The sequence below is a fragment of the Emydura macquarii genome, unplaced genomic scaffold, assembly GCF_026122565.2.
Source record: "Emydura macquarii macquarii isolate MOO-44397 ecotype Brisbane River unplaced genomic scaffold, CSIRO-AGI_Emac_v2 contig_374, whole genome shotgun sequence".
Classification (NCBI taxonomy): Eukaryota; Metazoa; Chordata; order Testudines; family Chelidae; genus Emydura; species Emydura macquarii.
In genome coordinates, this window is record NW_027130511.1 from 11,607,130 (window position 1) to 11,620,976 (window position 13,847).

The 13,847-nt window shown below is 39.5% G+C and overlaps 1 protein-coding gene across 6 annotated transcripts in view; it reads left to right on the forward strand.

Moving 5' to 3' along the window:
• The window catches only part of BAZ1A (bromodomain adjacent to zinc finger domain 1A), a 127,597-nt gene extending 114,158 nt beyond the window's left edge, over positions 1-13,439 (forward strand). For all 6 annotated transcript variants that reach the window (XM_067534127.1, XM_067534136.1, XM_067534145.1 and 3 more), the window contains 4 exons: positions 1,150-1,637; positions 8,289-8,434; positions 11,832-11,919; positions 12,447-13,439. In XM_067534127.1, coding sequence (XP_067390228.1) covers positions 1,150-1,637; positions 8,289-8,434; positions 11,832-11,919; positions 12,447-12,637 — 913 coding nt within the window. In that variant the 3' untranslated portion in view covers positions 12,638-13,439. The remainder of the gene's footprint in view (positions 1-1,149; positions 1,638-8,288; positions 8,435-11,831; positions 11,920-12,446) is intronic.
• The last annotated feature ends 408 nt before the right edge of the window (positions 13,440-13,847 follow it).

The following is a 13,847-nucleotide window of genomic DNA, read 5'->3' on the forward strand; positions in this document are numbered from 1 at the left end:
GTAAAGAAACCAAAAGTTTCTCTCCCGAAGGCTAAGCCACACTGGCAGAATTCTAGGGGTGTGTAACAGAGTCAAATAATCATGCAGTTTGAAAAATCCAGTAAATTGATTGATTTGTGTCATAAATCAAGAATGCAGCTTAACTGGCTCTTGTGACCTGGAACGCTCTTTCTCCATAGTCATGTGTATTTGAGTATGAATTAGAAGAGTTCCATCTTATCCCCCAAAGTTGGGGTTTAGTTGTTTCAGAGAACATACATTTCCATGGGACTATCAACTGCCATTGACAAATGGTGTCCCTTGGATCTTCCCTTCTCTAACCTTGATCTTGCCTTATGAGGGCATTACGGCTTTTTGTTGCAACCCCAAGGACTGGACAGGACTTTATTTTAGAGCCTGTTGTGTCTGCAGTTTATTTCTGTTGGAGGTGGGATTCCTGTGTATTACTAGCAACAACTGTTTCCTCAAGAAACAAGTAGCCGTTTAAAAAATAGAACCCACGAGTCCCTCCAGGCAACACATTTTTAATAGCTTTTAGCTGACCAGGCTTCAGAATTTCTTTTTACTACATGCTGCACAGAGCATCTGATTTTAGAGAGCAAAATAGCGGCCTTTAACTTTTGATAGCGGCCTTTAACTACCTGAAAGGAGGTTCCAGGGAGGATGGGGCTAGGCTGTTCTCGGTGGTGGCAGATGACAGAACAAGGAGCAACGGTCTCAAGTTGCAGGGCGGGAGGTCTAGGTTGGACATTAGGAAAAAGTTTTTTACTAGGAGTGTGGTGAAGCACTGGAATAGGTTACCTAGGGAGGTAATGGAATCTCCATCCTTAGAGGTTTTTAAGCTGAGGCTTGACAAAGCCCTGGTTGGGATGATATAGCTGAGGTTAGTCCTGCTTTGAGCAGGGGGTTGGACTAGATGACCTCCTGAGGTCCCTTCCAACTCTAATATTCTATGATTCTATGATTCTATAATAGAGCAATATTTAAGAGTGCTAATTGGACATCAGCTTCAGTGGAAGCCAATTTTCTGTCTTTTTAAACAGAAATTAATTACTGAATTACAAGCCTTGAGGAGAAGTGGGGAGTAGAAGTTTGGATAGTTAGACGTAGTGATTTGTACAATACTGCTATGTACTTACATTTTTACAGCCCGTCAAAACAAGGAAGACCACAAGTCAAACTTCCATTAAAAATGAGAGCAGCCAAACTCAACAACCCCTTTGCAAATCGGAGCAGCCAGCGTCAGGCCAGTGGAAGATATGCTTCTCGGAGTCAGCAGAATACACCTAAGCAAACTGAATCTTCATCCAAAGTTACTGGAAGGGGGATAAGAAAGATAAAGTCAGCCCCTCCATCAGTAACAAAGCCTTCTTTAAGACTGAACAGCCGTACTACTCGTCAGAGTCAAGGCTCATTACAAGCAGATGTATTTGTGGAATTACTCAGTCCTCGAAGACGACGTAGAGGAAAGAAGACTGCTGATAGTACACTAGACAACAGTCCTTCTCTTGGCTTCAGAATTGTTGCCACCACAGACTCACGTGAACGGGTTAGAAGATCTCCTCCAGTTTCTACACAGAAGTTTTCTCTTCAGGATAGTGAACCTAAGAGAAGAGGCAGGAAACGACAATCCACAGGTTAGAAAAGCTTTGCTAGGAAAAACTTAAAACTGTTTTCTTGCTAAGATGTTTGGATGGTGGAAAGGGGGTTTTGAGGTACTTACTGACAAGTGATTATGTGGCAAAATTCTTACTATCTACAACAAAACTGTTCCATTGAAAATTAGCCTGTTGCCCTTGCAAGTTCCTGTCACTAATCCTTAAGTACTTTGAATTAACCTGTCAAGCTAAGTGATCAGATCCATCTTACAAATGTTAATTTAGTGTTTTCATTTAATGTGTGGAGGCTTTCTACTTAGTGAACAGTAAATCAGGAAGTGATGATAGACTGACCATGAGCATACTCCATGTGTAACATCAAAAAGGCAAGTGTTAAATCTTTAATAAAGCAAATCCTAATAATAACAACTATCAAACCATGAAGGACACAGAAAGAGTGGGACAATGAAGTTAAGAATATGGATAACCAATAAGAGATTCAGCCTAGAAAAATGTAAGCTGATAATTTTGGAAACATAATCCAATACATTCAATGAGACTGAAATATTTGGAAAGCCACAATGCCACGAAAAACCTAGTCTGTGACAGAAGCTGCAAATTAGCAAAAGAGTTTGCACTGCAGTATGGCTGTTTTTAAAAAAAAAAAAAAAAAAAAAAAAAAAAAATGCTAATGACTTGTGTTGCATTTTGTACCATTTCAAACCCTCATCATTAGACTCTGCTTATGCTGAAGCTAGGAATTGCCAATACTCTGTTAGTCCTTCCTGATCAGAAAGCAGAGCAACTGTTCTCTGAATTAGTTTTATTTGTAGGATGGAAAAGTGGTAGCTCAGATAGTGGGAGAGGACTCTGCTATAACCCTGTAGTAGATAAAAATGCTTATATAGAGCATCTAAGTGTAAGCTACTGTTTTTGTTTTTTGTGTTTATGTACACACCTGGTAGATTCCTCCTCTTTTATCTGTTGTGCCTGGAAGTGATCTTTACTAGGTCGCTGTGCTGACTTTGTACTGTACTTCAGCAAGGCTGTAGCACAGTTCAGAAATGTGGTCTTGATATACAGATGGAACTGTACCAAACTGTGTGAATTGTGTTTGGGTGCTACTGTATTAAAACTGGGTCTCCCAAAATGAAAGCTTCCGCTCATACTCCCGGGCATGACCTTGAGCAGATCAGCAGTGATTACAACAGGGCTCTGGGAATGAGGGTGAAGGTGGTATTCCCATCCATCCTGCTAGCTGAGGATAGGGGCTTGGGCAGGGATAGATGCATCCTGGAGAGGAGTGTCTGTCTGCGCAGATGTTGACAGGAGGGCTTTAGCTTCCTTGACCACCGTGGAAGGCTGTTAGGGTCCACAGCAGTCCTCCTTCCTCAGTCTCTTTCCTGAAGAAGAAGGGAAGAGCACCTTGAAATGCTTATTTACTAATGTAGTATGGGGGGCTTTAAACTAGGTCCAAAGGATGCAGGTGACAAAAGCCCATAGGTAAATATAAAAGGTGACCTTGACAGAAGAATGAAAGTTGAGGGGTGGAGCAGAATGGAAAATTACAATAGGTACATAGGATCAACAAGATGGAAAACAATGGGGGGATCTCAACATCTTATATGTAAGTATACAGATGCAAGGAGTAAGGGGAATAAACAGGAAGAACTGGAAGTTTTAGTACATAAGCAAAATCATCAGAGACTCGGTGGGATAAATCTCATGAATGGAACATTGGTATAGAGCAGAGGTTCTCAAACTAGGGGGAGTGGAATATATTTTGTGTGTGTGAGAAGCTTTAGGGGAAAAAAGAAATTACTGCACACATTTTACCCACAGCAATGAATAACTAGCAAAGCTCCAGACATATCAGGTCCTCCAGTGGCACTGTGCATTTGATTCTAGAGGGCACTGTGAATTTTGATGGATTTCTTTTAAAAAGTTGTTGCCATCTGTACGCAAATCCATACAACGTGGTGTCCACATTTAATTGTAAGCATCAACCACAATCACAGTTTTGCTTTTTCTCTTATTACAGTGCATTGTTGGCTCCGTTTGAATCAATGCCTTGCTGTTTTTTAATATTTAGTGAGAGTTGCATGTTGGTTTTTTTTAAATAGTATATGTACTTGTGTGGCAGGTGGTGGTGGGTGTAAACTGCTACAGACCCAAAGAAGGGGGGGTGCAATCAAATAAGTTTGAGAACCAGTGACCTAGACAACATCATCTTAAATCCACTCCTGACAAGAAGCCTAAATGTCTGACTTGTGGAAATCTTTCTTCCCAACACCTATTAGCCTTCAGTTCAGAATAGCAAACTATCAAGCACTGTTGGCTAAGTATGACTATCTCAACTATTCTGAATTCACAGACTTACAGTAGGACGGAGCTCATTTCCAGGCTCTGATTGAAGAGGGTAAGTTGGTGGCCAATTGCACTTCTGCATCAGCAGTTGATACAGCAGATAGGCCATTGTGATGCACCATGAGTAAGGATACGAGTCTGTCATGGATTCTGTGATTTTTTTGGTGACCTCTGTGCTTTCCGCCCCAGGTGGCAGGGTGAGCTCTGGGCAGCAGGGTTCGGGCTTCTGTGAATTATTGTTTATTGACCAACTGGTCTGTGACTCTTACTAAAAATAATTGTGACAAAATCTTAACCATGAGTCATGATAGCATGCTTTGGGGTTTCTCAGGGAGGTCCCAAACACTGTTGGAGGACTTATCTTTTTGATGAAGCCCTTTTTTTTCCCCCAATGAAAAGACAGATACATACCATAAAGGACTCTAGGGCCATCCTTCGCGACAAAAGTTTTGCCAGAATAAATGCTAATGTAGACAAGGCCTAAGCCTCCCTTAGAACCATTAGCTATGTGTTCCATGTCTCACTTATCAATGGAAGTTGATTCTTTATGGCCATCACCTCAGCACAGAAGGATGGATGAGCTAGGAGCTCTAATGGCAGATCTGCCATACACTATTCCATAAAGACAAAGTCTCTTTATGACTATATCTGAAATTCACCCCCAAAGTAGTTTTGACATTTCACGTGAACCAATCAATACACTTACTGGTGTTTCCCTCCCCTCCACCTCCTGAAACCGCATGCATCTGGGGAAGAGACTTTTCTCCTTTGACATGAGACATACTCTTACCTTCTATCTGCAAAGTACCAAACCATTTAGCAAGAAACAATCTAGGTGATTTTCTATGGCAGAATGAGTCTGAGGTCAAGCTATATCCTCCAAGAGGATCTCTGAGTGGATTTTGAGTTGAATCCTGCTTTGTTACCGGTTGTTGCATATTCCTCCTCCTCATGGGGTGAGGGCTTATTCTACCAGAGCACAAGCAAATTAAGGGTGCTTCCTGAAGTGATGCCACTGATTTGACATTTGCAAAACAACTATGTGGAGTTCCATCCATACGTTTGTACATCATTATGTTCTAGTGCAGAACTCCTCTGCTGATGGATCCTTTGGGTTGGTTCTCCAAACAGATCAGCCATTTGTCTCCTTACACCTTCCTCCTACTCTGTCACCCGCCGTGGAATACACATAAGGACCGGGTCTCAAAGAAGAGATGGTTACTTACTTTATAATAACTGGAGGTTCTTCCAGATGTGTGGTCCCTATCCATATTCAGCTACCCTTCCTTCTTCCCCTCTTCTTTGATCTCTACTGGATTTGTGATACAGAAAGAACTGTGGAGGCGATCAGTCCACTCTGCCGTTCATGCCTTCAGTTGGAAGCACAAGGAAGGCAAGGGTGCAGGTGCAGCCCAACAGATGCAGAATGCAAGAATTCTCGCACTCCAGGTGCAGCAGAGGGGAAGGAGGGCACATAGTGAAATACAGACAGAGACCACGTGTCTCAAAGGACACCTCCTTCTTCCCCATTACTATAAGATAAGTAACCTTTTCTCCTTTGAGATCCTGGTCCCTATGTATATTCCACTTTGAACTGAAAGCAGCAGAATAAGGTCAATGGACTTCAGAAAAGCAGAATTTAACAAACTCAAAGAACTGGTAGGTAAGGTCCCATAGGAAGAAAATCTAAGGAGAAAAAGGAGTTAACGAGAGCTGGCAGTTTCTCAAAATATTATAGGCACAACAGCAAACTATCCCAGTGCAAAGGAAAGATAAGAAGACTACTAAGAGGCCAATTTGGCTCCATCAAGAGCTCTTCAATGACCTGAAAATCAAAAGTGAATCCTCCAAAAGGTTGAAATGTGGACAAATTGCTAAGGACTACAAAATAGCACAAGCATGTAGGGACAAAATCAGAACAGCTAACACAGAAAATGAGTTACACCTAGCAAGGAACATAAAATGCAATAGGAAGAAGTTCTATAAATAGATTATAAGCAAGAGAAAGATGAGAGAGCGTAGATCCACTACATAATGGCCAAACAAAGCTAATAATGGACAACACCAAGAATGCCGAGGTGTTAAATGGCTATTTTGCACCTGTCTTTTTTTTTTTTTTTTTTTTTTTTTTTTTTTTTAAGTTAGTTGTGACCTGATGCTTAACACAATTAATATTAACAACCAGGGGGAAGGGGAACACAAACCAGAACAGGGAAAGAGCAGGCTAAATAATATTTAGATGTATTCAAGTCAGCAGGGCCTAACGAAATTCACCCTAGGTTACTTAATGAACTAGCTGAAGCAATTCTTGGAACCATTTGCAGTTATCTTTTGAGAACTCGTGGAAGAGAGATGAGGGCCCAGAGGACTGGAAAAGGGGCAAATATAGTATTTATCATTTTAAAAGGGGAATACAGAGGGGAATTCTAGATTAGTCAACCTAACTTTGATACCTGGAAAGATATTGGAACAAATGATTAAAGAATCAATTTGCAAGCATCTAGAGAATAATAGGGTAAATAAAAGCCAACGTGGATCTATGAAGAAGAAATTATGCCAAACCAATGTAATTTACTTCTTTGACAAAGTTACTGGCTTAGTGGATAAGGGAGAAAGAGTAGACATGATTTATTTTGATATCAGTAAAGATTTTGACACAGTCCCACATGTCATTCTCATAAACTAACCAGGGAAATGTGATCTAGATGATATTACTATAAGGTGAGTGCACAACTGGTTGAAAGACCATACCCAAAGAGTAGTTATCAATGGTTCATTGTCAAAGTGGGAAGTGTAGTGGAGGGGACTGTAGTGGAGTCCTACAGGGGTTAGTTCTGGGTTCAATACTTGTCAATATTTTCATTAATGACTTGGATAATGAAATGGGGAGTGTGCTTATAAAATTTTCCAATGACACCAAGATAGGAGGGATTGCATGCGTTTAGGAGGACAGGATTAGAATTCAAAGCAACCTTGAAATTGGAGAACTGGGGTGAAATCAACAAGATGAAATTCAGTAAAGACAAGTATTTCACTTAGAAAGGAAAAATCAATGCATAACTATAAAATGGGGAATAACTGACTAGGCAGTAGTACTGCTGAAAGAGATCTGGGGGGTAATCGTGGATCACAAATTGAATGAGTCAACTATGTGATGCAGTTACAAAAAAGGCTAATACCATTCTTGGGTGTATTAACAGGAGTGTCATACATAAGATATGGGAGGTAATTGTTCCACTCTACTCAGCACTGGTGAGGCCTCAGCTGCAGTACTGTGTACAAGTTTGGTGCCACACTTTAGGAAAGACTGGGCAAATTGGGGGAGTTCAGAGGAGAGCAACAAAAATGATTAAAAGGTTTAGAAAACCTGACCTGTGAAGAAAGATTTTAAAAAGTTGGGTATGTTTAGTCTTGATAAAAGACTGAAGGGGAACCTGACAAGTCTTTCAGTATGTTAAGGGCTGTTACAAAGAGGAGGTGTGAAGTTGTTCTCCATGTCCACTGAAGGTAGGATAAGTAATGGGATTAATGTGTAGCCAGGGCTATTTAGGTTAGATATTAAATACTTTCTAACTGTGAGGATAGTTAAATACTGGAATAGGATTCCCAGGGAGGTTGTAGACTCCCCATCATTGGAGGTTTTTAAGAATAGGTGAGACAAACACCTTTCAGGATGGTGCAGTTGTAATTGGACCTACCTCAGCATTGGGGTGGGCTAAACAACCTCTCAAAGTCCCTTCCAGCCTTACTTTTTCTAAGATTCGACATTATTTACAGAACCTTCAGTATCAAACTATCTGATATTTAGCAGTAAATTTGACACACAAATTGACTCCCACAATGAGTGAGTTACTGAGAGAGGGAGAAAACCCAGATACTTCAGTCTTACTGTCCTGATGGTCCACAGACCCAAAGAAGCAAAGCATCTGCTTTCTTCATACTCGAAGGAGAAATTAAGCAGTAAAATCCTTGTGTTCCTGCCTTCTTGTTTGCCAAACGTAGCTTTTCAAATCTGTCCTTACTAGCTGTGAATAACATCCACAAGGTGGGGTAAGGTGGGCAAAATAAAACTTAGCAGAAGCGCTACAAGTCCAACTGCATTTTAAAACAGTATGGGTGGAGGGGTGTGGAATTTCCCACCCCTTTGCTGAATAGACCAGACTGCAAGATAGCCCTGCCTGATCTCGAACCTTCCTGACCCCTGCATCCCATTAGCTCTTGTTGGTATGTTACACATCCAGTGTTTTCATGGTTTATTAAATACTTAATATTGGTGTGCCATTTTCTTACTTTTAGTCAGCAGTTTTGTGATCTATTTTTCAGATTCATCTCCTCAAACCTCATTGAACAGGAGGAGTTCAGGTCGTCAGGGTGGAGTCCATGAACTGTCAGCTTTTGAACAACTTGTTGTGGAACTAGTACGACATGATGACAGCTGGCCTTTCATGAAACTGGTTTCTAAAGTCCAGGTAACTGTGGTATTCCCCTTCTAGAGCTATCCAGGGAATCAGAATCTTTCTGACAGCACACAAAATCTAAAAATGTTGCCATAATATGCATCCACCCCAAAGTGTGATTCAGAGAACTCTTGCTATGTAACTTGAGTCTTTGATGTCAGGAACTGAGATTTCCCAGTTTGACAAGTTACTGTGAAAGTCCTAATATATACCTGGCACTGAGGGTTTTAAGACCTGAGATTGCTACACTGGACCTTTTCTTATTTAGTTAAGTTTTTGAAAATCTGCACTATACTGCAAAAGATAAAACAGCTTATTCAAAAAGTTAGTTGAACTAAAATTGTCACTGGATGTTGCTTTGCTGATGCAATATGAGTACTAAGACATTTTCAAAGCAGGGGACGTTGTAACAGAACCATGTCATAGGAATAACTTACTGTTAATCATGCTGAGTGATTGTGCAGTTGAGTGACAATTAGCTCAGTATTCCATTCCCATTAGTTTCTGAAATACTTACTATGTGCCTTTAAAGCAAGCCCTGCAGTAGGGAGTTGCATTGCAATAGGAGCCCAAGGATGAATTTTACTTCACCTCTTTTTGAAAGGACACAGCATGCTCTTCTCTGAAAGTGCCATTGACTGGTACAGAAGAATGGTATGGCTATACTAGCATCACAGAATGCCTGTTCTCCTCAGTTGCATTGAAGCTGCTCCCTGTGCATGGGGATTGCTCTGGTATAACCAGATCTGGAATATTCTGTTCATTTCTGAGCAATTTTTTTACCCAAAAACTGGAGACTTGAAACTGACAAGAGCAGGAATTACTGTGGAGCTGGAAGGAGTGATTTAAGATTAAAGGGGGAAAAGATATCTCTTGATAGAGACCGGGGTTGGAGTGGATGTTATAACCATCTGCACACATGAATGAAGGGATAAATGTCAAAGGCAGAGGAGTTATTTAGGTCAGGAACAAGCAGGGAGGATAGTATCTCAGAGTAATGGAATTAAATTAAGAAAGGAAAATCTCTGGCTGAATTTGAGAGAGCTTCCAAATGGGGAGATGAATTAATAATCTTGACCTTCAAAATAAAGTAATAGACGTTCCATTGCAGATACATTCAAACTAGGCTGAGCAAAGCACTAGAAAATGGTGTCTCCTATGATCTGAAAAATTAAGTGTAATGAGCTTTGGATTTTTCTGTCTATGTAGTGCCAGAACAGCTGAATATAATTGCTTGCTGCCTGTCAGACAGTGTGCTGACCTGTATTTGCAAATCCTGGCTACATTTAATGATCAGTGTTAGATCTGAGGCTGAAAATGGACACACATGTTCCACTTTTAGACTCTTTGTAAATGCTGAGGAATGGATGATTTTGCCCACCTGGACTGCTTCACTGCATAAGAACATAAGAATGGCCATACTGGGTCAGATCAATGGTACATCTAGCCCAGTATCCTGTCTTCTGACAATGGTCAATGCCAGGTGCTTCAGAGGGAATGAATAGAACATGTAACCAAGTGATCCATTCCGTCGGACATTCCCAGTCTTTGGCAAACAGCAATCCTTACTATCTTGGGTTATAGTCATTGATGGACCTATCCTTCATGAATGTATCTAGTACTTTTTTGAACCCCATTATAGTCTTGGCCTTCACAACATCCTCTGGCAAGGAGTTCCACAGGTTGACTGTGTGTTGTGTGAAGAAATACTTCTTGTTCATTTTAAACCTGCTGCCTATTAATTTCATTTGATGAACCCTAGTTTTTGTGTTTATGAGAAGGAGTAAATAACACTTCCTTATTTACTTTATCCACACCAGTTGTGATTTTATAGACCTCTATCATATTCCCCCCTTAGTCGTCTCTTTTCCAAGTTGAAAAGTCCCAGTCTTATTCTTTTTTCCTCATATGGAAACTTTTCCATACCCCTAATCATTTTTGTTGCCCTTTTCTGTAACTTTTTCAATTCCAATATATCTTATTTGAGGTGTGTGGCCAGATCTGCACGTGCATTCAAGATGTGGGCATACCAGGGATTTATAAAAAGGCAATATGATATTTTCTGTCTTATTGCCTATCCCTTTCCTAATGATTCCCAGTATTCTGATAGCTTTTTTGACTGCTGCTGCACATTGAGTGGATGTTTTCAGAGAACTATCCACCCATAACTCCAAGATCTTTCTTGAGTGGTAGCAGCTAATTTAGACCCCATGTGAGAGAGAGAGAGAGGGGGGGGGGAGGGTGTTTGTGTGTGTGTGTGTGTGTGGATTCGCTAGCAAGTTGCACCCCAAGATGTATGTTGAGAAGAGAGCCAGAGCCAAATTATATCTGGCTTAAAATGTATTTGTTTGGTTTTTCTTGTCAGACAACCAAATTTGGGATCCAAATTGTCCCATGAACAAGATACCTTTTAAAAATGTCTTCTAGTCTGGTTTTCAAGGGGGGGGGGGAGGATGGGACTTTGGAATGTGCTTACACAGAGTTTAAGATGTATGAGCCAATTATCCGTATCTGGGTTCTGTAATCCTCTCCCCCTTCACTTTAATCATGAATGCATCTCTTATCTTGACTAACTCTGACTGCGTGGCTGTTCTTTCATTGTCTGGCATCTGCATACAGTCTATTTTATATGCCACATAGAATTTTGCAGTATCTCCTACCCTTCAAACAGACCTAACTGACATTGCAAGGAACAACAGAGTGCAAATACTGAGGAGTAATAGAGTGAAAATAGCCATCCCTCAGCATCAAAGAGCTTGCAATGTTATAAAAATAAGTACTACAACAAAATGAAAAGAGCTTGAGGATATCTTAGAACCATAGAAATGTAGGACTGAAAGGGACTTCAGGAGGTCTATCTACTCCAGTCCCCTGCACTGAGGCAGGATTAAGTAGACCATCCCTGACCAGTGTTTGTCGAAGCTGTTTTTTAAAAGTCTCCAATGATGGGGATTCTACAGCCTCGCTTGGAAGCCTATTCCAATATAGTCTTGTATAATACATAATATTATGTATTGTTCAATAAATTATTTTTGCATCTTAGCAAGTTTGAACAGTTCTAACACAAGTGTAAAGCTTGTAAATTAAACCACTTTTTCCTTATAGATTCCTCCATCAGATAGTTATGCTTGGGGTTCTTTGCCCAGTTTCTTTAATGTCTCTGAGTGTGTTATTGATTTTGTTTTTTATTTTGTGATCTCTTGTTTGACCAACTTTAAAATTAGGTCAAGAAACTAATCAGTACATTCTGGTTGTCAATAAAGGGCCTGTTAAGAGTCTTTCTTTCCTCTGTAACAGTAGAAAGTCCAAGTAAGTTTGTGACTTTCTGTGTATATCTAATTATTATTAATTGAATGTAAGCTTCTGTGTATTTATACATAAAAAAATAAAGTGAATACCTTTTTTGCAGGTACCAGACTACTACGATATCATAAAAAAACCTATTGCCTTAAATATAATCCGTGAAAAAGTGAATAAATGTGAATACAAGTTAGCATGTAAGTACAATTTAGTGAAGTAATTAATCCTTTGATCTGTTCTTTACAATTAGAGATCTCTTATCCCTTTAAAGAAACAGAACTGGGATGTGAGGATTTTAAAATTGATATTTCTTTGCAAAAAGCATTCTTAGAAATGTATGAATATTTTTTTCAGTGTAGTGGTTGTACTACTATGCAGGTGAAGTGTAATTAAAGTGAATGGTCATGGAGTTTCAATTACCTTCTCAAGCCTTAGAGATGGTACCTGTTAAACAGGGTTGTGGCATATTGATGGAATATATCAGAGAGCTTCCATTTTCACAGCTTGAAGACAGAGGACTCTGACTATCGGGTTGTTAATCTGACACTATACATATGCACTAAATTCAGCCCATTTATTGGTGAAGATCCCTTTGTTAGCAACTGTCTTTCCGAAGGGCATCATCCTATTGAACTATAGAGTGCCATATGTGCTTTACTCATATTGTTATCTGCAGTGACCTGGCAAATGCACTAAATTCATTTCTTTAATTTTTATTTACTAGCGGAATTCATTGAAGACATTGAACTGATGTTTTCGAACTGCTTTGAGTACAACCCTCGTAATACAAGTGAAGCAAAAGCTGGAATTAGACTTCAGGCTTTTTTCCATGTTCAGGCTCAAAAGCTTGGACTCCCTATTGCCTCCAGTAATGTGGACCACACTGCTCCAGCTGCAAAGAAGTCACGAATTTAACCTCTTCCTTCCAAAGGATTTTTTGAGGGAACCTTTATATTCATGAAAATGAAACATTAAATCATGCTGTCATCATATCTGTATAAAGCAATAACACCTGTTTAACCACCTTGAAGTGTGGCCTGCACTATATTCTCAATTTAATATTAAGCACTCAGGAGAATGTAGGAAAGATTACCTTTGCTACAGTTTTATTCAGTGTCTAATAACTTTGATAGATGTATTGGATACAGTACTGGTTTACAGAGGTTTTGTACATTTTTAAAACATTCATGTGTCCAAATATCTTCCAGAAATATTTTTTCTGCATCATATGACCTTGTTTTTATCCTCTAGATTTTCTAAGAGCTGTGGTATTATGAGGACTTTATCAACTCAGACAAAATCTTCTACTGTAGCACAGTTGAAGAAACTGTGTAAATGTCTGAAACTCTGAGTACACCTTTTCAACACTACACATGAATGAGTACAATTGCATATCCTTTAAAGTACTGTACCAGTGCTGGCTGGAGGTATTCAGTCTGAGTTTATTAAGTAGATATTTATTTAGCATTCAAAGTATTTGTGAATTTGTTTTGTATTTATAAAATTTGTACGTGGGGGGATAAGAGTTCCTTAACTTTTTAAATTTTTTTTGTGTGTTTTGTTTATTCCTCTAACTTCCTGATGATCAGTTGATAAAATAATACCCTCCCCTCCCCCTGGCAGTTCTTCTAGCAACAAGTAACTTGCAGGACTGTATTATAAGTTTCTATGTACAACTTTCTAAGTGTACAAATAAAATGATACATTTTTCAAAGTATTCTGAGCTTGTGGAGTTACTGTAATATGCCATCTTTACGCAGCACATGGTCCCAGTGATTTCAAGTGAGAGGTTGCTTGGGTGAGGACTGCAGGATTTGGCTCTGATGGAAAATAGCATAATCATAAGCAAAATAATAATAGCATAAGAATCTTGTCTTATTCTTAAGTATTTCCAGCAATCTTGAACATAAGCTATTCCCGTGTCTTATCCCATCTCTTGTATATTATTCTACACCAAGTTGTTGATGCAGATGCCTCGAGGATATAGGTGGGACTGTGAGATACCCTAATGATCAGCTTTTTATTCTCTCTTACATAATGTAAAATTTTGTAGCTTTTAGTTAGCCAAAATCTTTTTTTTTTTTTTTTTTTTTTTTAAGTCTTGAAATCCTTTTGCTTATCCTAA